The 22,887-nt window shown below is 38.6% G+C and overlaps 2 protein-coding genes across 10 annotated transcripts in view; both read left to right on the top strand.

The window, feature by feature from the left end:
* Positions 1–3,523, top strand: part of nkd1 (NKD inhibitor of WNT signaling pathway 1) — a 54,266-nt gene extending 50,743 nt beyond the window's left edge. The window contains exon 10 of the mRNA XM_058089021.1: positions 43–3,523. Within this exon, the coding sequence (XP_057945004.1) occupies positions 43–584 (542 nt within the window). The 3' untranslated portion in view covers positions 585–3,523. The remainder of the gene's footprint in view (positions 1–42) is intronic.
* Positions 3,524–5,441: 1,918 nt separating this feature from the next.
* On the top strand, positions 5,442–22,556 carry nod2 (nucleotide-binding oligomerization domain containing 2). Of its 9 annotated transcripts, none has more exons than XM_058089550.1 (13): positions 5,442–5,689; positions 7,671–7,743; positions 7,905–8,003; positions 12,066–12,739; positions 13,890–14,019; positions 15,905–17,657; positions 17,739–17,822; positions 19,027–19,110; positions 19,185–19,268; positions 20,906–20,989; positions 22,116–22,199; positions 22,285–22,368; positions 22,439–22,556. In XM_058089550.1, exons 4-13 carry the CDS (start codon positions 12,254–12,256, stop codon positions 22,509–22,511), a joined length of 2,946 nt encoding a protein of 981 aa, XP_057945533.1. In that variant the 5' UTR covers positions 5,442–5,689; positions 7,671–7,743; positions 7,905–8,003; positions 12,066–12,253; the 3' UTR covers positions 22,512–22,556. The 9 variants fall into 9 exon arrangements, with proteins under 9 accessions (XP_057945533.1, XP_057945531.1, XP_057945537.1 ...); XM_058089548.1 differs by having other exon boundaries at positions 7,902–8,003; XM_058089549.1 differs by lacking the exon at positions 5,442–5,689 and adding an exon at positions 5,728–5,811 and having other exon boundaries at positions 7,902–8,003.
* Positions 22,557–22,887: the final 331 nt, after the last annotated feature.

The raw sequence follows: 22,887 nt of genomic DNA, 5'->3' as shown, positions 1-22,887 counted from the left end.
TAGATTCGTGATCTCTGGTTCTCAATTCATTCCGTCCCGCAGCGACGGCCACAGAACAGCCCAAGGCAGAACCCCAGACCCGGTCGTCCAACCAGACGCGCTCTCGGTCCCATGAACCAGAAAACGGCCACCCCCATCCCCACACCCACCACCACCGCCGCTTGCAGCAAACCGTCATGGACGGCCCCGACAGCCACCACCACCACCACCCCGGCCGGACGCGGGGCCAAGACTCCGGGAAAGCCGCCCTGCGCTCACCCAAGACCCACGCCCGCGCTCCTGCCGCCCAAATCGGGAGCAGGGTGATGCGGAGCAGGGGTCTCCCTCCGCCGCCGGCGCTCCCCAGCCAGACGCCCCCTCACCAGTCGTCTGCCCCGTACCGCAAGCACAAGCAGCGCGCCAAGGAGAGCTACCGCGCGCTGGGCACCCTGGCGGCGTCGGGGCCCGTGGTGGAGAAAGAGCAAGTGAGGGAGCTGCCAGGGGTGCTGCTCTACGAGGGCCGGCTGGCGCAGGTGGTGCAGCGGCACGAGCACCATCACCACCATGAACACCACCACCACTACCATCATTTCTATCAATCCTGAACACCCGCCGCCCCTTTTGGGACCCGGAAATCGTATCATTCACGATAAATCAGTGTTATATATGAACAGTATGACCGGTTCCACGACCACAGGACTGAGGATCATGGCCGGGGACCGCCGAGGGATCACGGGGGCGGTCCCCGTGAATGCCGCCGCCCACTCCCGGCCCCACAAATCCACCGACTAGTGATCGTTGTGGCAACAAAGCAGATCTTTCCAGACCACTAAGCCAAGATGTTGAAGGCCTGTGATGTAAAGATACAGTATATGAAGGGTGTGTGTGTGTGTGTGTGTGTGTGTGTGTGTGTGTGTGTGTGTGTGTCACGACACTGGTGTCTGTCAAAAACCACTTTGTGGCTGCGTGAGTATTTAAAGTCGGAGGCTAAAAATGAAGAATCTGAGCGTCCCTTCAACGCTGGAAGGAAACCCCCAATCTGCTGCTACCTCTGTTGTTTTAATGACTTAGCACCAAGAGGTTACATCATTTTTATTTTTTTTTTTTTACTTTTTTTTTTTTACATTTTGGGTCACAATCTGCAGTAGTGAAGCTTACTTTTACTAACTCTTGACTGTTCATAAGTTATATATATATATATATATTGTTATGGATTTTATAAGCTTTATGGATAATGTGACATCTTTGTACGGACTCGCTAAAGCCCTCTTTGACTTTTATACGACTGTGCAAAAGCCTCTTTTTCTATTATCTGTCCGCTTCAGTCACAAACGCCCTTCTCACAATCATGCTCAGAATACTGTTTTTTATTATTATTATTATTATTTTTTTACGACCGTATGACAAAAAAAACCCAACTCTCAACAGCGCCAACCGATGGACGAAAAAAACATTGACATAATATTATATCAGTACTTTGAGTGTAGAGAAAGACTTTCCAATATTATGAATAGTTCATATTATCGGAACTCACGCAGAATAAGAACATGTAGCACAAGGGATCAGTATTCAAACCCACCTATGTTGTCTTTGATTCATTCATTTTCTACCGCTTATTCTCACGAGGGTCGCGGGGGGGGGTACTGGAGCCTATCCCAGCTGTCTTCGGGCAAGAGAGACTGGGTACACCCTGGACTGGTGGCCAGCCAATCACAGGGCACATATAGACAAACAACCATTCACACTCACATTCATACCTATGGACAGTTTGGAGTCGCTAATTTAACCTAGCATGTTTTTGGAATGTGGGAGGAAACCGGAGTACCCGGAGAAAACCCACGCAACATGCAAACTCCACACAGAGATGGCTAGGGTGGAATCGAACCCTGGTCCTATGTTGTCTTTTTTTTATTTATTTATGTAAAGCAACAAATCAAGCAACTTTTTCTTTTACTGTTCTCGACGAAAAGCAGGTCCTGCTGTAACCACGCCCACCCCCAAACCTAAAAGCACAAAAAGGGTTATTTGTGATTAATTAATCGATTAATCCTGTATTTGTTGCACCAGAGATGGACCAAATCAGCGGCATGCAACATTTCAAAAAAGAGACGAAAGGTTGAAATCTGAGGATATTTACTTTTAAAATTAAAAAAAATGATTAATCGATTACCAAAATAATTGTTGATTAATTGGATCGGCGATTAATCATAATTTATTGTTGTAGCGTCATTTGTATTTCAAAATATGTTTTTTTTTTTTTTTTTTGTCCATAAAAATGGCATGCCCATGCGTCATGACCAATTATGCAAATTAGATGATTGTCATCTAGACCCGCCCCCCCCCACTCTGAAACCACAAAGAAATCCTGTGGGATAAAACTGCTGACAACGTGACAAATGTGCTAAAGCTCATTAGGGTTGTAGTCATTATTTTTATTATTTTTTTTGCATTAGAATCTCAATAGTGGAAAAAATATGTGTGGCAAAGATCATAATTTCAATTTTCTTGAAGTTTATTTATAATATATAAATTTTTTTCTGGAGTTGCTATTTCGATTTTTCAATACAACAAGACCTCTGTGTCTGAAATATTCCCATGAGACCCCCCACCCTTCCGTAGCATGTGTCTCCGTTTATGTTGTTGCTCTACCAGCTGTCTCCATTCCTCTGGTGGCGTCGAACCGTGGACACCCGTCCCCCGCGGGTGTCTCCAAGTCGTCTCATAACTCGTCTTGCCTGTAGCCCACCCTGTGTGCCTGACCCTTAACTCTTCTACGCCTGAACCGCAAATGGTGGAAAATTGGTCAAAATGTGCACCCCTACTGTGTTACTTGTATTATTATTATTATTATTTTTCGGACGAATACACCCCAAATTTGACCCCCGTAAGTCGAACAGACTTGAAATTTCTCGATATAAACACCCACTGTAACTTTACTAACAAAATTTGGTACACCCTTTTATGGGACTGACAAGCTAACGTTTGTAAAATCTGAGCAAGATGGCCGCCATCAAGCAAAATGTCTGCTGTGGGCGGGACTTAGCAACTCCTCGGGGTATTAAGCGTTTGTCTAATGATTACAAAATTTTGAAAACATGGGTTCCACAAGGGGGTCTACCACAGCTGTGCCCCAGTACCACTTTCCTAGCCCCCTCGACCACAAACAAGTCTGCGTCGTAGTAGGAAAGGTCAGAGTTCAGCCTAGTGGGTCGTATCCGGTTACTGACGATTTCAAGCCAAGTGTTTGAATCCGGTCCATCGAGGGTTGGGGAATCTTTGTGTCGTTTGGTCGCCGTTTGTCATTTTTTTGAGCCATTTCACCAATTTTTAAAAAAATGTCCTGTCGATCTGATGTACAAAGAAATGAAGGATTATTTATGACGACAAAAAACTCACTTAGCACTAGCTCTTTTCCATGCTAATGTTGTCTTCCTGTAGCTTCCATGTAGCTCATTCATTGCTTTTATTTATTGGACAGCAGATCTGTGCCGAAAGCAGGCGGTGAAGCCCATTTATTGTTATTAAACTATGAGCCTGTTTTGAATAATAACAATGGTAATGACTCTTCTATTTCATATTTTCATACACAACACGACTGTCGCTAAATTATGCTGCTTAGTTCCTTTGATTACTTGTTAGCTACTTTGCTTGCAAATGAATCAGTCAGTGAGCTAGCTCGCAATTCAGTCAGTTACTTTGCTAGTTAGCTGGCTACCGAGTCAGTCTGTTAGCTAGTTAATTAGCGAGCTCTTCGATAAGTCAGGCAGGATTGTTTAGTATTTATTTAGTATTTATTTGTTAACTGTCGGTAAGATAACTTATGAGTTGGCACACTTAAAATTCAGTCTGATTAGTTAAATTACTGGACTAGCTAACTGGTCAGTAGGCTAGTTACTTAGCTAGGTTATAAGGCAGTCAATTTGTTCGTCTGGTAGTTGCATTGTTTATCAGTTATTAGCTACTCGCATAGCTAATCGTTAGTAAGTTAGTTTATGAGATGATCTTAAAGATCTGAAAAAGTCAACCGGATTAGTTTGGGATTATTAAACCAGCTAATCAGTCAGTAGTCTAGCTATTTAGCTAGCTAATCATCAGTAAATTTGTTTATGACTTAACTCTGATTGGTTGGGAATTGCTAGGACAGCTAATCAGTCAGTAGGCTAGTTACTAAGTCAGTTTGTTCGTTAGGTTGCTAATGAGTCAGTTAACATAGCTATTTGTCTGTAAGTTAATTAGTCGGCTGGCTTAAAAGGCTATTATAGTTACTTACATCGCTAGTTAGTTGGTTGATTCGCCAGCTAATCAGTCAATCGGCAAGTTACTAAGTCAGTTTGTTTGTTAGGTTGCTCATGAGTCAGTTAACATAGCTATTTGTCAGTAAGTTAATTAGTTGGCTGACTTAAAAGGCTATTATAGTCACTTACATCGCTAGTTAGTCGGTTTATTAGCCAGCTAATCAGTCAGTATGCTAGTAACTAAGTCAGTTTGTTCTTTAGGTTGCTCATGAGTCAGTTCTCATAGCTATTTGTAAGTTAATTAGTTGGTTGGCTTAAAAAGCTATTATAGTTACTTACATCGCTAGTTAGTTGGTTTATTAGCCAGCTAATCGGTCAGTAGGCTAGTTACTAAGTCAGTTTGTCCGTTAGGTTGCTAATGAGTCAGTTAACGTAGCTATTTGTCAGTAAGTCAATTAGTTGGCTGGCTTAATAAGATATTATAGTTACTTACATCGCTAGTTAGTTGGTTTATTAGCCAGCTAATGGGTCAGTAGGCAAGTTACTAAGTCAGTTTGTTCGTTAGGTTGCTAATGAGTCAGTTAACATAGCTATTTGTCAGTAAGTTAATGAGTTGATTGACTTAAAAAGCTATTATAGTTACTTACATTGGGAGTTAGTTGGTTTATTAGCCAGCTAATCGGTCAGTAGGCTAGTTACCTAGCACGCTACCCTTAAATCCGTAGTTTAGTTACTTTATAAGTTGTTTCAGTCAGCGAGTAGAAGTGTTACTTATAGTCGCTAACCACTCAATTGTTTACCTTGTTTGCTAGCTAGTTTGCTAGCTCCATCAATATCTGTTCATTGGTTTTCTAAGCGAGGTGCTGTTCAGTGTCGCCATTGTGTGGAAATGGCAAAAAAGAACAATGAAAGACCCGACAGTTCTAAAGTGTTCCTCACAGGCAAATGCTTTCATGTTCTCACATCTAAAAGAATAAGGAAGAAGAAGAAGAAGGAGATGAAGAGGATCGCTTTAATTGTCATCCTTAGAGGGGAAACGACTTTAAGACATGCTACATGCAACATTAACATAAAAAAATAAGGTGTGCATATAAATATATATATATATATATATCAAAATATATACACACACATAGAGCGAAGAAGAGCCACCTACTCCTCATAACATCACTTTGTTGTCCATCGCTGTCCTCCAGGCCAAACTCGGGGCTTTTTGACCTCACAAAGATGGCCGCCTGTGTAGTACAGTCCATGTTATAAAGCTAACCAACTGCACCATGTTTTTTTGTTTGTTTTTTACAAATATGAAAAGAAAAATATACAGCTAAACTTTCACTTTGCTGCCCATTTTCAGGTCTTTAACATGACGAGACGGACTTCAGTCAAGAGTTATGTTTTTTTTTTCACAGATGAAAAGAGTTGAGCCCCCACTAGATGAGAGGAGCATACAAATCGCTAGCTAGCTAGCTCAGTCGGTAAGTTAGTTACATTGTCAGCTGCCTAACTTGTTAGCTACTTGTGTAGTATATGAGAAGAGCATACAAATCGCCTACGAGAAACAATATTTTCTCCATCTAAAGCATTAATAACATGCAAGGTGAGCTATAATGATAGCTAGCTAGCTAGTTAGTTAGCTGAATTGTTTGTTTTTTGTTACTTGACTAGCTAGCTACCTAGCTAGCTCAGTCGGTAAGTTAATTACATTGTCAGCTGCCTAACTTGTTAGCTACTTGTGTAGTATATGAGAAGAGCATACAAATCGCCTACAAGAAACAATATTATCTCCATCTAAAGCTTTAATAACATGCAAGGTGAGCTATAATGATGGCTGGCTAGCTAGTTAGTTAGCTGAATTGTTTTTTTTTGGTTACTTGACTAGCTAGCTAGCTAGCTAGCTCAGTCGGTAAGTTAGTTACGTTGTCAGCTGCCTAACATAGCTATTTGTCAGTAAGTTAATTAGTTAGCTGGCTTAAAATACTATTATAGTTACTTACATCGCTAGTTATTTGGTTTATTAGTCAGCTAATCAGTCAGTAGGCTAGTTACTAAGTCAGTTTGTTCGTTAGGTTGCTCATGAGTCAGTTAACATAGCTATTTGTCTGTAAGTTAATTAGTTGGCTGGCTTAAAAGGCTATTATAGTTACTTACATCGCTAGTTAGTTGGCTTATTAGCCAGCTAATCGGTCAGTAGGCTAGTTACTAAGTCAGTTTGTTCGTTAAGTTGTTTATGAATCAGTTAACATAGCTATTTGTCTGTAAGTCAATTAGTTGGCTGGCTTAAAATGCTATTATAGTTACTTACGTCGCTAGTTAGTTGGTTTATTAGCCAGCTAATCGGTCAGTAGGCTAGTTACTAAGTCAGTTTGTTCGTTAAGTTGTTTATGAATCAGTTAACATAGCTATTTGTCTGTAAGTCAATTAGTTGGCTGGCTTAAAATGCTATTATAGTTACTTACATCGCTAGTTAGTTGGTTTATTAGCCAGCTAATCGGTCAGTAGGCTAGTTACTAAGTCAGTTTGTTCGTTTGGTTGCCAATAAGTCAGTTAACATAGCTATTTGTCAGTAAATTAATTAGTTGGCTGGCTTAAAATGCTATTATAGTTACTTACATCGCTAGTTAGTTGGCTTATTAGCCAGCTAATCGGTCAGTAGGCTAGTTACTAAGTCAGTTTGTTCGTTTGGTTGCTAATGAGTCAGTTAACATAGCTATTTGTCAGTAAGTTAATTAGTTTATTGGCTCAAAATGCTATTATACTTACTTACATCGCTAGTTAGTTGGCTTATTAGCCAGCTAATCGGTCAGTAGAATAGTTACTAAGTCAGTTTGTTTGCTAGGTTGCTAATGAGTCAGTTAATGTAGCTATTTGTCAGTAAGTTAATTAGTTGATTGGCTCAAAATGCTATTATAGTTACTTACGTCTCTAGTTAGTTGGTTTATTAGCCAGCTAATCAGTCAGTAGGCTAGTTACTAAGTCGGTTTCTTCGTTAGGTTGCTAATGAGTCAGTTAACGTAGCTATTTGTCAGTAAGTCAATTAGTTGGCTGGCTGAAAAAGGCTATTATAGTTACTTACATCGCTAGTTAGTTGGCTTATTAGCCAGTTAATCGGTCAGTAGGCTAGTTACTAAGTCAGTTTGTTCGTTTGGTTGCCAATAAGTCAGTTAACATAGCTATTTGTCAGTAAGTTAATTAGTTTATTGGCTCAAAATGCTATTATACTTACTTACATCGCTAGTTAGTTGGCTTATTAGCCAGCTAATCGGTCAGTAGACTAGTTACTAAGTCAGTTTGTTTGCTAGGTTGCTAATAAGTCAGTTAACGTAGCTATTTGTCAGTAAGTGAATTAGCTGGCTGGCTGAAAAAGACTATTATAGTGACTTACCAATGAATTAGCCATATTGTTTGCTAGCTACTAATTAATTTTAATCTCCTCACTTGGGTTAATTCACCCAAAAGGCTGTAGTTCTAGTCGAGACAAATCATTCAGAGGATCCCACTTCTGGACACCAAATTGGGACGCTAATGGAAAGTGAGTATTATTATTTACTGTTGCATTTTTTGGGAGGTACAGAGTTGATGTTTGGGATTGGAAATATTTAGTTAAAAAGCATCAATGATGGTGATTTAAATAGGTGGAAATGAGCATCTGTGTGTGTGTGTGTGTGTGTGTGTGCTCTTTGTCTCCAGCAGATAGACTCGGCAGCTTTGAAGTGTTGAATTGGCTCAGCGGGGGGTTTGAAATTGAGCAAAAGGCAAGATGCTAAAGTGCCAGGATGAGGAGGACACAAGGTGAACAAGGAGAGCGAGAGAGAGAGAGAGAGAGAGAGAGAGAGAGAATCCAATGAAAAACGTTCATCTGTTCCACTCAATTTATGGCCTTTCTACACTTTTTTTTTCATGTGCAGGCTTTTTCTTATCTATCCTTCCACTTCAAAGCAGATGCACCACTGATAATGCAAATGATCACAATGTGCTGCTTTCTGCTTACTTCATCATTTGCATCACACCAAACACACTGGTGTGTGTGTGTGTGTGTGTGTGTATGGGGGTTAGAATTCATGCTAATTGGCACAGCCGCCTTTTATGTGGGCAGAGAGGCCAAAAAATAAAAGAGTTTGATTGCTGACAGGTCCGTTCAATTAGGAAGAAAGACGGCAAAGTGCAGCCACCAAAGTCCGCATTTCCATGATATGTTGACGTTTCACCTTGTATCACTTCTCGTCTCGTAATTAGACGCCCTTCAATCCTCTTTTTAGTCGTTTACGTGTGTGTAATAGGAAATGAACATATTATAGGAGATTTTAAATCAAATGTGTTCATTAAATGTAATAATACAGCAAATATAACAATTATATCATATACCATCTGGGCTTATATTCATTCAATACAAATATAGATCATTTTTAAACATTTATTAGACGTTGTACAAAGTAATTATTTTGCTGACTTGAGAAATTATTTGAATATATAATACAAAATATATAGTATTAAAAATTATTTTAAAAAACACACCAATGTAATATTATGAATAATAAATAAAGTAATTATTTTGCTGACTTGAGAAAAATTTTGAATATATATTACGAAATATACGCTCTATATAAATATATATAGCGTACATTTTGTTATATATATTCAAATATAATAATAATAATAAAAACATAATAATATGAATAATAAATAAAGTAATTATTTTGCTGACTTGAGAAAATTTTTGAATATATATTACGAAATATACGCTCTATATAAATATATATAGCGTAAATTTTGTTATATATATTCAAATATAATAATAACAATAAAAACATAATAATATGAATAATAAATAAAGTAATTATTTTGCTGACTTGAGAAAATATGTGAATATATATTACAAAATATACGCTATGTATATTTATAGGTATATATATATATATATATATATATTTATATTATAAATAATAAATAAAGTAATTATTTTGCTGACTTGAGAAAATATTTGAATATATATTACAAAATATACGCTATATATATTTATAGGTATATATATATTTATAATATTATAAATAATAAAGTAACTATTTTGCTGACTTGAGAAAATATTTGAATTTATATTACAAAATATACGCTTATATATATATATTTATAGGTCTATATATATATATTTATAATATAAATAATCAAGTAATTATTTTGCTGACTTGAGAAAATATTTCAATATATATATTACAAAATATTCGCTATATATATATTTATAGGTATATATATATATTTATAACATTATAAATAATAAAGTAATTATTTTGCAGATATTTCAATATATATTACAAATATATGCTATATCTATTTATAGGTATATATATATTTATATATAGTGTATATATTTTGAAATATATATTCAAATATTTTCTCAAGTTAGAAAAATAATTACTTTATTTATTATTGATAATATTATTATGTTGTTGTATTTTTTAAAATATTTTTTTCTGTTAAAAAAATATTTCTTCCGATTTTTCCATATTACCTATATAATATAATATAGCAAAATCTAATATAGTTTGTGACACTTCCATGGACTTTTATAAAAACGTAATTATCCGGTAGGACTGACTGACTGGGTGTGAATGAAAGAAAATGAGCGTCTGCAGCAGAAAGAAGTTGTTCTTCTCTCCTTGGGCAAACATCAAAGCTGCTGTGCGGCGTGCTTTGAAGTGGCGCGGTGCTGTTGGAGGTACAAAGTGAGCGGAGGATGTCAAGATGCAAGGTGTCTGTGTACTTTAACGCTGGATGATGCCGCTGCACGGGGATGCACATGAAAGAGTCTGAAGACTGCACACCTTCAAGGTAAGGGGAGGCCCGGGTCACCTTGAAGGGGGGGCAAAGTCTTGTGGTGGACACCGGGATGTGGACCTCAGTAATCGGTATGCGGATCCAAAAGATCCACTGTGGCGACTCCGTGAAGGAAAAAACCCAAAGAAACAATCATACATGCGGACTTATGCTTTATTCATGTGCTAAAATGTTGTCATATGCATGCCAGGCCACTAGTTGGCGACAGTGAAAAGTTTGCACAAACTTTCCTGTGAGAAAGCGTGTCCGGTGTTGCTCTTTATTTGGCTTTTTTGGGTGTTTTTTCAACCATAAATGTGGTTAAAATTTGTGAATGTTACTTAAAACGTTACGTTTACAGTTGAAGGTTTTATAATGGCCACAGTTTGCCCCTCGCAATATCGATATTTGATTATTGTAATTAATTAATTTTCATGGTTTCATTGGTAACATTTTATCAGTCAAAAAATATTGAAATCTAAAGGTATATGTAGTATTCTGGCCATTAGGCATCATAACATTCCATTATTGGAACAGGACGTTAGAATACCGTCAAACTGGATGGAGGGAAAAAAGTTCTCCTCCCATTCCGTGTGGAAGTGGTAAACCTTTTCTTAAGTTTAGAATACAGTAAATCAATTGGATGTGAGCTAGGTAGCTAATGGTTAAAGTCATGGCCGTTTGTTGGGTCCCTTTAGTGATACCGTAGCCTGTGCACTCCAGTTGAGCAGTGTAGTGTAAACAAGGGGTGGTTGTAATTAAATGTATTTTTATTTTTAATTTTTTAATTTTTTAATTTTTTAATTTTTTAATTTTTTAATTTTTTAATTTTTTAATTTTTTAATTTTTTAATTTTTTAATTTTTTAATTTTTTAATTTTTTAATTTTTTAATTTTTTAATTTTTTAATTTTTTATTCATTTAGGGAATTGGTTCCAGACCCGACCATGTTAGGTGAATTTCTTCAACGGAGGATTCAATGTTAATAAATTGAATATTTTAGGCAAAAGTATTTCCAGTACTTGATGGCTTCAGGCTTCAGGTATTACTTTTTTACTTGTGCAACACTGCCACCAAGTGGCTGAATGGCAACATTGCATCTAAAGTGCTCGATGGAAATTAATTTAACATTTGAATTGTACAAAAAAATAGAACGATAAAAATAGAAACCTGTGACGTCATTATGCCTATTTTAGGGGGACTAAAATTTTCTTAAACCCTCCATATTTTTAATAGATTTTTTTAATTTTTTTATTGATTTTTTTTACAAAAAAAATCTCTGACAAATTTCATCTAAGAAGGCAAAAGCAGGCTAATAAGCAAGCCAATAACCAGGCTATACTAGCCTACTACTACTACAATAACCAGGACTAAAATGCAATATAAAGTATCAATAATTAGGCCAATGTTAGCAACGCCAGTGGCGTCATTAGGCTTATTTTAGGGGGACTTCAGTCCCCCTAATAATGTAATATTTTTTATTTTAATTTTTAATTTTTTAGGAGGATTCAATGTTAATAAATTGAATATTTTAGTAGAACGCAGAAAACAGATCACTGCTGGGAGACAAAAGACGGCCAGGACTGCATGAACCACAATTTTTAATTTTCTATTTTCTATTTTCTATTTTCTATTTTCTATTTTCTATTTTCTATTTTCTATTTTATTTTTTATTTTTTATTTTTTATTTTTTATTTTTTATTTTTTATTTTTTATTTTTTATTTTTTATTTTTTATTTTTTATTTTTTATTTTTTATTAGGATTCAATGTTAATAAATAGAATATTTTAGTAGAGCACAGAAAACAGGATCACTGCAGGGGGGCTAAAACCACGGCCTCCAAAGTTGTCGTTCAATAGCTGTCAATCAAGTAGAGAGTAGAAGCAGCTCTCAGTGTGGAAAATGAACCACTACTTCCTGAATGCAAAGCCGTTGCTCTGAAAGACTGTAATAAAAGAGGAAGTGGCGTTTGAGTGACATGACAGTGAGAGGCTGGCACCGTAGCGTTTGGGTTTGGGCCAATCAGTACGTGTTTGTGTTCCAGGTCAAGGTCAAAGCTGAGTCATATTTCCTGGAGAACTTTGCTGGATTCAGGCAGTTTCACTTTTGTCTGGAATGAGGAAGGAGCGTAGCTGAGATGTGAGGAGTGAAGAGCTGGGCGGTGTCCGGCCGTTGTCGAGGCAAGAATGAGGAGAAAGAACTTTTGTGACTTGTTCTACCGGAACATCTCATATGATGGCCCAGGAGTATGTACTGAAACGGAGGACTGAGATACTGGGGGCCGTGTGCGGCAGCGGCTCGGCTGAGCATCTGGAAAGAATTCTGGATGTCCTCCTGGCTCACGGTGAGCTCTCATGGGAGGAATACCAGTCCATCCAAGTCCAGGGGAGACCACTTCACACCAATGCCAGACACCTTCTGGACCTTGTCTACACAAAGGGATTAGCTACCTGTGAGATTTTTGTCGATGCTCTCCAACAGGTCCTTCCCGAATGTCACGGGGCAGGACTTTGCTTCACTGGAGGTGTCTCAAAGGTAGAAGAAAGCAAAGACGCCGTAAGAACGTCCACTGAGACTCTTCTGGGTCAAAGACCAGTCCTGGTTGGAAAGCTGCAAGGCTGTGTTGATGGTGCTTTGGAAGCCCTGCTTCAATTAGGACACTTCACTTCGGAGGACTGCCATGAAATACGACTGCCGATACACACCCCCTCTCAGCAGGTAGGACCCGTCTTTCACGACATACATGACATATTGACATATATGTAATGGTAATGGTAATGGTTTTATTTCATTTGAACATGCATCAGATTCCAATTGAGTGCATCCCATAATCAGTTCCCAGTTCCACATGTCCAAAAGGAGTAGGAAGAAGCAAAGCTTATTAAATCCTACCCCTCCATCTGGTACTTTTACAATCACTAACTGTTACATTTGTTCACTTCCTGCTTAGTTAGTTTAAGTTTATTAAAATTAAAAATGTAAAAATATAATTAAAAAAAAATTAATTAAAAAAACTTAAACTATATTAGGAAAGCATTAACTATATTAGGAAAAATTAAAATTAAAAATGTAAAAATATAAATTTTTTAAACATTTTTTTATTTTAAAAAACTTAAACTATATTAGGAAAGCAGGAAGTGAACAAATGTAACATTTACTGATTGTAAAAGTACCAGATGGTTTAAATTTCAATTTCAATTTCAATTTCAATTTCAATTTCAATTTCAATTTCAATTTCAATTTCAATTTCAATTTCAATTGAAAATTAAACAAATAATTTAAATTTAAATTTAAATTTAATTTTTTTGTTTAATTAAAATTAAAAATTTTAATTTTAAAAAACTTAAACTATACTAGTAAAGCAGGAAGTGAACAAATGTAACATTTACTGATTGTAAAAGTACCAGATGGTTTTTTAATTTTAATTTTAATTTTAATTTTAATTTTAATTTTAATTTTAATTTTAATTTTAATTTTAATTTTAATTTTAATTTTAATTTTAATTTTAATTTTAATTTTAATTTTAATTTTAATTTTAATTTTTTTGTATGGCATTGGATGGTCATATCGCCTCATACTTTGGTATGCGACAATTTTTTTTTAAAGTAACTATATTAGGAAAGCAGGAAGTGAACAAATATAACAGTTACTGAAGTTGCATCAGTTACAGTTACATCAAATTTGCACTTCCTGCATGGCCGTAAGACCATGCCAACGTGTTTTCCCTTTCACTTTCAGTTCATGCAATTCTTACACAATACATGAATACTTTGTTTGCCTGTAGCACAAAAGCGTGTTACTGTACTAACATAATACTATCATATACTATCATATACTATCATATACTATCATATCGTGTCTCTCACAGGCCAGACGTTTGCTCGATCATGTCGGCTCCAAAGGTGAATCGGCGGCCAACGTCGTGCTTCAGTACATTGACCACAAGCAACGGTCTGGTGGAAGTAACCAGACAGAGGAGAAACTTACCCCACCCACAGGTAGAGTATATTAGTACACGTATGCAGTATTAGCCCCCCCTGGAGATGCACAGGATATGAATGAATGTAGTAGACATTCAAAAAAATCCCAAGAACAAATAAGGAACAACTAACCGGGATATAACGTTCCCACTCGTATTAGCTAGTAGGCTAGTATTAGCCTACTAGCTAATACTTGTAGTAGTAGTAGTAGGCTAGTATTAGCCTGCTTATTGGCTTGCTTATCAGCCTGCTTTTGCCCTATTATATGAAATTTGAGATTTTTTTCTGTGAAAAAAAATCAATAAACATTTTTTAAAAATGAATAAAAAAATTAAAAAAATCAATAAAAATGTCAAATTATTTAGGGAGGCTTAGGAACATTTTAGCCCCCCTAAAATAGGCCTAAAGACGCCACTGGTGTGCAGTGACTGTGTACTATGGACAATCTAATGAGAGCCACTATAAAAGCTAGAAATGCTAAAAGGTACAATTGACTGATTTTTAATTAAAATGTAGAAAACATATGTTTAAATGGGACCTATTATGCGTTTCCCCCCCAAAAAATCAAAAAAACAAATAACGAACAAGAACCGGGATATAACGTTCCCACTAGTATTAGCTCGTAGGCTAGTATTAGCCTACGAGCTAATACTAGTAGTAGTAGTAGGCTAGTATTAGCCTGTTTATTGGCTTGCTTATCAGCCTGTTTTTGCCCTAATATATGAAATTTGTCAGAGATTTTTTGTGACAAAAAAATCAATAAAAATATCAAATTATTTAGGCGGGCTTAAGAACATTTTAGCCCCCCTAAAATAGGCCTAATGATGCCACTGGTGTGCAGTGACTGTGCACGATGGACAATCTAATGAGAGCCACTATAAAAGCTAGAAATGCTAAAAGGTAAAATTGACTGATTTTTACTTAAAATGTAGAAAACGTACATTTAAAGGGGACCTTTTATGCGTTTCCCCCCCAAAAAATCCAAAAAACAAATAACGAACAAGAACCGGGATATAACGTTCCCACTAGTATTAGCTAGTAGGCTAGTATTAGCCTACTAGCTAATACTAGTAGTAGTAGTAGTAGGCTTATTGGCTTGCTTATCAGCTTGCTTTTGGCCCAATATGAAATTTGAAATTTGTCAAAGATTTTTTGTGACCAAAAAAAAAAAAATTTTTTTAATCAATAAAAATTGTTTTAAAAATCAATAAAAATATCAAATTATTTCGGGAGGCTTAAGAACATTTTAGCCCCCCTAAAATAGGCCTAATGACGCCACTGGTGTGCAGTCTAAATCTAATGAGAGCCACTATAAAAGCTAGAAATGCTAAAATGTAAAATTGATTGAAAATTGAAAATTAATTTTACTTAAAATGTAGAAAACGTACATTTATTATGCGTTTCCCCCCCAAAAAATCCCAAAAAACAAATAACGAACAAGAACCGGAATAGAACATTAACTAGTAGGGTAGTATTAGCCTACTAGCTAATACTAGTAGTAGTAGTAGGCTAGTATTAGCCTGCTTATTGGCTTGCTTATCAGCCTGCTTTTGGCCCTATTATATGAAATTTGTCAGAGATTTTTTGTGACAAAACATCAATAAAGAAAATCAATTAAAAAATTTTAAAAATAAAAAAAAAATATCAAATTATTTAGGGAGGCTTAAATAAAATTGATTTAAAAATTTAAATTTTTTAATTTACTTAAAATGTAGAAAACGTACATTTAAAGGGGACCTTTTATGCGTTTTCCACTTTTGTGACCTATAGATGTTGTTAGCATGTTTTATTGTCACGTTAAACGATGTTTTTCGGGTCTAATGAGCACCAGGCACAAGTGATTGAAGTTTTTGACTTGACTTTTAATGACTGTCGGAACCTGATTTTTGTATGTGCGTCACAGAGTTCCTGAAATTCCAGAAGAAGCTCCGCAGTTCCGTGTCGGCCCAGTCCAGTTTCCTCAGCACCTACGGGGGCACCAGCCACATGCCGCTGGATGACATCTACACCCAAGGCCAGCTGGAACTGCCACACGACTGCGAGGTTCGAGGAGATTTGGATCTGGGGGACATCGTCGGTACGGCGGGCACCGTGAACGAGGAAGCGGACACGGTTCTAGTATCCGGGGACGCGGGAAGCGGGAAGAGCACCTTACTCCAAAAGCTGCACCTGGTCTGGGCTCGGGGCACCGCCCTTTCAGAGTTCCTCCTCCTTTTCCCTTTCAGCTGCCGGAAGCTGAATTTCGAACTGAAGGAGCTGTCGGTTCAAGACCTGCTTTTTCAGCACTGCTGCTGGCCTGATCGGGATCAGGAGGAGATTTTCCACTTCATCCTGGACCACCCGGATGCGGTCATCTTCACGTTCGACGGTCTGGATGAGCTGAAGCAGAGCTTTTCCGACGGGCACAGGATCTGCTGCCCTACCCAGGCTGCTCCCGTTCACGTCCTGTTGTTCAACCTCCTTCAGGGTTCCCTCATGAAGGGGGTGCGGAAGGTGGTAACAAGTCGCCCAGAAGCTGTAGGTCCGATACTGAAGAAACATCTCCGCAAGGAAATCTTCCTCAAAGGCTTTTCCCCAAATGGAATCGACCGTTTTGTCAAGAAGCAACACCACGATGCCGTGGTGGCTGCTAAGGTTCTGGCTTCCATTCAAGCCAACACGGCTTTGCTGGGACTTTGCCACAGTCCGGTACTTTGCTGGATCGTCTCGCAGTGCCACAAGGAGCTGCTAGGCTGCGGAGACGGAACGCCGCAAACGATAACGGATGTCTACTTAATGATCTTGCAGCACTTCCTGCAGCACCAAAGCTCCTTTAAGACCTCCAAGGTGTCAGGTTGGCTTCAGGAGCATCTCACTACCGTGTTGCATTTAGGACAGCTCGCTTTTCAGGGCGTCGGAGCATCCTGTTACATCTTCTCCAGCTCAGACTTGGACGCTTGCTATGTCACGGAAAAGGATATCTGCACAGGGTTCCTCATCCAAAGCAAAGATATGTCCGACCGTCACGGTCAACGGTACGAGTTCCGTCACGTCACCATGCAGTGTTTTTTCGCCGCTCTGTACATCGTATTATCCAACAACGCCGACCGCTCCACCATCACTAAGCTCTTTGAACTACACGATATGACCGAGACTTGCTTCAGCAGCACCTGCTTCACTTCCTGTTTGACCTCGGACCAACAAAAAACTTCGGCTGAGACGCCGAATCTTCAAATCACCGCCACTTTCGTGTCCGGGCTCCTCTCTCAGAGACACCGACACTTGTGGTCCGTTTGCTCTCAGACTCCATTAATGGACAGAAAAGTGCAACAAGTAGTGAAATGTCTCTCCAAGGGGATGCAGAGGCACTTCAAGTCCATCCCTCCGCCGGTTCAGGGAGAGAAGAAGAGCATGCACGCCATGCCGGGTTTTGTCTGGCTCATTAAATGCGTCTACGAGATGCAGGAGAGCAAGATGGCCAAGGAGGTTTTGAGCAAGCTGGAGGTGGACCACCTGAAGTTGACCTACTGCAACATCGGACCGGTAGAGTGCACGGCGTTGGCCTACGTGCTCCAGCATCTAAGGAACCCTGTGGGAATCCAGCTGGACGACAACTCAGTAGGCGACGTGGGCGTGGAGCAGCTCCTACCCTGCCTGCATATTTGTAATTCTCTTTAGTAAGTATCGCTTCCTGTTGTATTGTCATCTTTCTTATTGTGATTAAATATTTATTTTCTATCATTTCCACCCTTTGATAGCCTCAGAAATAATAACATCACAGATGAGGGGATTCGCAAACTCATTGCAAAAGGACTCCAGTGTGACAGATTTGAGAAAATTGCGTAAGCCTTGAAAATATCATAAACATAAACTACAGTGGAACCCAAAAGATCCAACAGTTTTCATGCATTTTATTTCTGGGCTGCACGGTGGTCGAGTGGTTAGTGTGCAGACCTCACAGCTAGGACACCCGAGTTCAATGCCACCCTCGGCCGTGCCGGGTTTTCTCCGGGTACTCCGGTTTCCTCCTCCCACATTCCAAAAACATGCTAGGTTAATTAGCCACTCCAAATTGTCCATAGGTATGAATGTGAGTGTGAATGGTTGTTTGTCTATATGTGCCCTGTGATTGGCTGGCCACCAGTCCAGGGTGTACCCCGCCTCTCTCGCCTGAAGACAGGTGGGATAGGCTCCAGCACCCGCGCAACCCTTATGAGGAAAAGCGGTACAAAATGAATAATAATAATAATAATAATAACCAAAAAAAGCTGCAGTACTCCGGTTTCCTCCCACATTCCGAAAACATGCTAGGTTAATTAGCAACTCCAAATTGTCCATAGGTATGAATGTGAGTGTGAATGGTTGTTTGTCTATATGCCGGATGGACCCGGAGAAAACTCATGCATGCACGGGGAGAACATGCAAACTCCACACAGAGATGGCTGAGGGTGGGATTGAACTCGGCTCTCCTAGCTGTGAGGTCTGCGCGCTAACCACTGGACCACTGTGCAGCCCTTTTTTGTTATTATTATTATTATTATTCATTCATTCATTTTCTACCGCTTATCCTCACAAGGGTTGCGGGGGTGCTGGAGCCTATCCCAGCTGTCTTCGGGCCAGAGGCGGGGTACACCCTGGACTGGTGGCCAGCCAATCACAGGGCACATATAGACAAACAACCATTCACACTCACATTCATACCTATGGACAATTTGGAGTCGCTAATTAACCTAGCATGTTTTTGGAATGTGGGAGGAAACCGGAGTACCTGGAGAAAACCCACGCATGCACGGGGAGAACATGCAAACTCAACACAAAGATGGCCGAGGGTGGGATTGAACTCAGGTCTCCTACCTGTGATGTCTGCGCGCTAACCACTAGACCTCCATGCAGCCTTAAACAAAGCAGTCGTCCTAAAAAGGAGAACTCCTTTATTTCCATGTTGTATGCTGGATCTTTGTGGTTCTATTGTATTCTGATATACTTCATTCTATTTCTTAGTGGTTCTATTGTTTGTTACATTAATAATTATGTGTTTCCCTCCAGGCTCTTCAACAACAAGCTAACCGACGCTTGCATGCAACACTTTTCTCACCTTTTGAGGAACAAGCAGAATTTCGTTTCTCTGAGGTCGGCATGGTTGTTTACAGTTTGTGTTTACGGTAATGGAAACAATGAATATCTTCACCTCCTTTTCTTGTCAGGCTTGGCAACAATAACATCACATCAGAGGGAGCCAAACAGCTGGCAAGGGGGCTGGAATCCAACCATTCCTTGAAGTTTTTAGGGTAAGGTTTTTCTGCCTAAAGTTTTATAAAATATAAAGTTGTAATTTAACAAGAATTTATTCAAGACTAGCGTCGTAATAGAGTAGTTACTGAGCAACTAATGATGGACTAAAGACTAAGGTACACATATTTAGAGTAGTTACTGAGGAACAAATGAGGAACTAATGACTAAGGTACACATATTTAGAGTAGTTACTGAGGAACTAATGATGAACTAATGACTAAGATACACATATTTAGAGTGGTTACCGAGGAACAAATGAGGAACTAATGACTAAGGTACACATATTTAGAGTAGTTACTGAGGAACTAATGATGAACTAATGACTAAGATACACATATTTAGAGTGGTTACTGAGGAACTAATGATGAATTAATGACAAAGGTGCACATATTTAGAGTAGTTACTGAATAACTAATGAGGAACTAATGACTAAGGTACACGTATTTAGAGTAGTTACTGAGGAACTAATGATTAACTAATGACTATGGTACACATATTTAGAGTAGTTACTGAGGAACTAATGACTAAGGTACAAGTATTTAGAATAGTTACTGAAGAACTAATGAGGAACTAATGACTAAGGTACAAGTATTTAGAGTAGTTACTGAGGAACTAATGATAGACCAATGACTAAGGTACACATATTTAGAGTAGTTACTGAGGAACTAATGACTAAGGTACAAGTATTTAGAGTAGTTACTGAAGAACTAATGAGGAACTAATGACTAAGGTACAAGTATTTAGAGTAGTTACTGAAGAACTAATGAGGAACTAATGACTAAGGTACATGTATTTAGAGTAGTTACTGAGGAACTAATGATGGACTAATGACTAAGGTACACATATTTAGAGTAGTTACTGAGGAACTAATGACTAAGGTACAAGTATTTAGAGTAGTTACTGAAGAACTAATGAGGAACTAATGACTAAGGTACAAGTATTTAGAGTAGTTACTGAAGAACTAATGAGGAACTAATGACTAAGGTACATGTATTTAGAGTAGTTACTGAGGAACTAATGATGGACTAATGACTAAGGTACACGTATTTAGAGTAGTTACTGAGGAACTAATGATGGACTAATGACCAAGGTACACGTATTTAGAGTAGTTACTGAGGAACTAATGATTAACTAATGACTAAGGTACAAGTATTTAGAGTAGTTACTGAGGAACAAATGAGGAACTAATGATTAACTAATGACTAAGATACAAGCATTTAGAGTAGTTACTGAAGAACTAATGACTAAGGTACACATATTTAGAGTAGTTACTGAAGAACTAATGAGGAACTAATGACTAAGGTACACATATTTAGAGTAGTTACTGAGGAACTAGTGAGGATCTAATGACTAAGGTACAAGTATTTAGAGTAGTTACTGAAGAACTAATGAAGAACTAATGACGAAGGTACACATATTTAGAGTGGTTACTGAGGAACTACTGACAGACAGACGTTCCTATTCATTATACATTTTATTATATATATATTAGTATACATACCTTATTAGCATATACCTTATTAGTTGCTTAATGAAATATCAAAGTGGCCCTTCCATACTTTGACTTTTCACTCTATGGCCCTCGGTGAAAAAAGTTTGGACACCCCCGTTTTACATGTTTATTTCTGTTCAGGCTTTGGGGCAACCATATTGGTGATGCAGGGGCAGAGGCCATCGCCGGCGCCCTGGAGGGCAGCAAAACTCTAACATGGCTCAGGTAATATTTCCTTCCCTTAATACCAACATATTGTGAGTATTGCACAACACAGCAGCAACAGAACCAATGTTGTCATTGCGGTAAGGACAACATATGGGTTTCACACCAACACCCGAGTAGCCCAACCTGCTGTTTTAAAGCGCATGCAGAGGTAAAGTGGCTGGATGCTGACCACTCATGTTCAGAATGCAGCTACTGCCATCTTATGGAGTTACTTAAAAAAGCATGATAACCTTTAATTGGCATGGCGGTCGATTGGTTAGTGCGCAGACCTCACAGATAGGAGACCCGGGTTCAATTCCACTCTCGGAGTGTGTGGAGTTTGCATGTTCTCCCCGTGCATGCATGGGTTTTCTCCGGGTACTCCGGTTTCCTCCCACATTCCAAAAACATGCTAGGTTAATTAGCGACTCCTAATTGTCCATAGGTATGAATGTGAGTGTGAATGGTTGTTTGTCTACATGTGCCCTGTGATTGGCTGGCCACCAGCCCAGGGTGTACCCCGCCTCTCTCGCCTGAAGACAGCTGGGATAGGCTCCAGCACCCCCGCGACCCTCGTGAGGATAAGTGGTAGAAAATGAATGAATGAATAATAATAATAATAATAATAACAACAAAAGTGGTCTGAGTGGTTAGCACGCAGGCCTCACAGATAGGAGACCCCAGTTCAATTCCACCCTCGGCCATCTCTGTGTGGAGTTTGCATGTTCTCCTCGTGCTTGCGTGGGTTTTCTCCGGGTACTCCGGTTTCCTCCTACATTCCAAAAACATGCTAGGCTAATTAGCGACTCCAAATTGTCCATAGGTATGAATGTGAGTGTGAATGGTTGTTTGTCTACATGTGCCCTGTGATTGGTTGGCCACCAGTCCAGGGTGTACCCTGCCTCTCTCACCTGAAGACAGCTGGGATAGGCTCCAGCACCCCCGTGAATGAATGAATGAACCTTTAATTGGATCACGTTCAAATTGTCCGTGTTGCCAGTAGTAGTCAAGATGTGGGCCAAAAATTGTTTTCCCTTTTCTCGATTTTGATGACGTTATGACATTTTTTTCACATGGATTTGACATAATTGAAAAGACAGTTTCCTTAGTTTCTTCGTCAATATAACTGTAATTGGTCCTGTAGCTTGGTGAAGAATGGCGTGGGAAGCGTCGGAGCGTGTGCCCTGGCCAAAATGATCAAGAGTGACACGTCGCTGGAGGAACTCTGGTACCTTGCTCACTTCCTCGTTCAAACGCTCGAAATGTTGCTTCACTCCTTCTTCTGCTTCCTCTTATTATGTTCCCTGTACAAGGTTGACAGAAAACTGCATCACCAGACAAGGAGTAGAGTGTTTGGTTCAAGCCCTTGAACATAACACGCATGTCAAATCCGTATGGTGAGTGGAACGGTAGAGTAAATGTATGTTTTTTGGTGGGTTTTGCTGATAAATATGCTTTCTATTACAGGTTAATAAACAACAATCTGAGTGCGGAGGAAGTAGCAGAGATGGCACAACGTGAATCAAGACTGATCTTTTAAAAAAAAAAGGTTTTATTTATTAAAATTTGTCACATAAACTGTGAATTTGCATAGTTTTTGTTTTTAATTTTAGAACAAATGTAATTTAAACTGCTCATATGTGTATTGCCTTTATTTTGCAATAGGATTATAACAGAAAAGACACTTTGATTGCGCACCACACATAATCATCAATATATTTTCATTAATATAGATTTTACCATACCATTAACATCCATTACATACAGTACACGTGATATCAGTGCAGTGGTATAATGCAGCGTAATACACAGTAAATCTGGAGCAAAAGATTCTATTTATAAAGAATAATACCATTACAATCATAGTATTTTTTTAGATTAAAATATTAATTGGTTATGATACATTTCTTTTAGTT

This window comes from Doryrhamphus excisus, chromosome 12 (assembly GCF_030265055.1).
Source record: "Doryrhamphus excisus isolate RoL2022-K1 chromosome 12, RoL_Dexc_1.0, whole genome shotgun sequence".
NCBI classification, from domain to species: Eukaryota; Metazoa; Chordata; class Actinopteri; order Syngnathiformes; family Syngnathidae; genus Doryrhamphus; species Doryrhamphus excisus.
The sequence above is the reverse complement of the archived record's forward strand: the minus strand, read 5'-3'. Positions and strand labels throughout refer to the sequence as shown.

Excerpts from the sequence above, each read along its gene's own strand:
- nod2 (XM_058089554.1), top strand. The coding sequence starts at position 12,254 with ATGATGGCCCAGGAGTATGTACTGAAACGGAGGACTGAGATACTGGGG. Across the intron at positions 12,740-13,889 it reads TACACACCCCCTCTCAGCAG|GCCAGACGTTTGCTCGATCA; the intron begins GTAGGACCCGTC and ends TGTCTCTCACAG. Across the intron at positions 17,658-17,738 it reads CATATTTGTAATTCTCTTTA|CCTCAGAAATAATAACATCA; the intron begins GTAAGTATCGCT and ends ACCCTTTGATAG.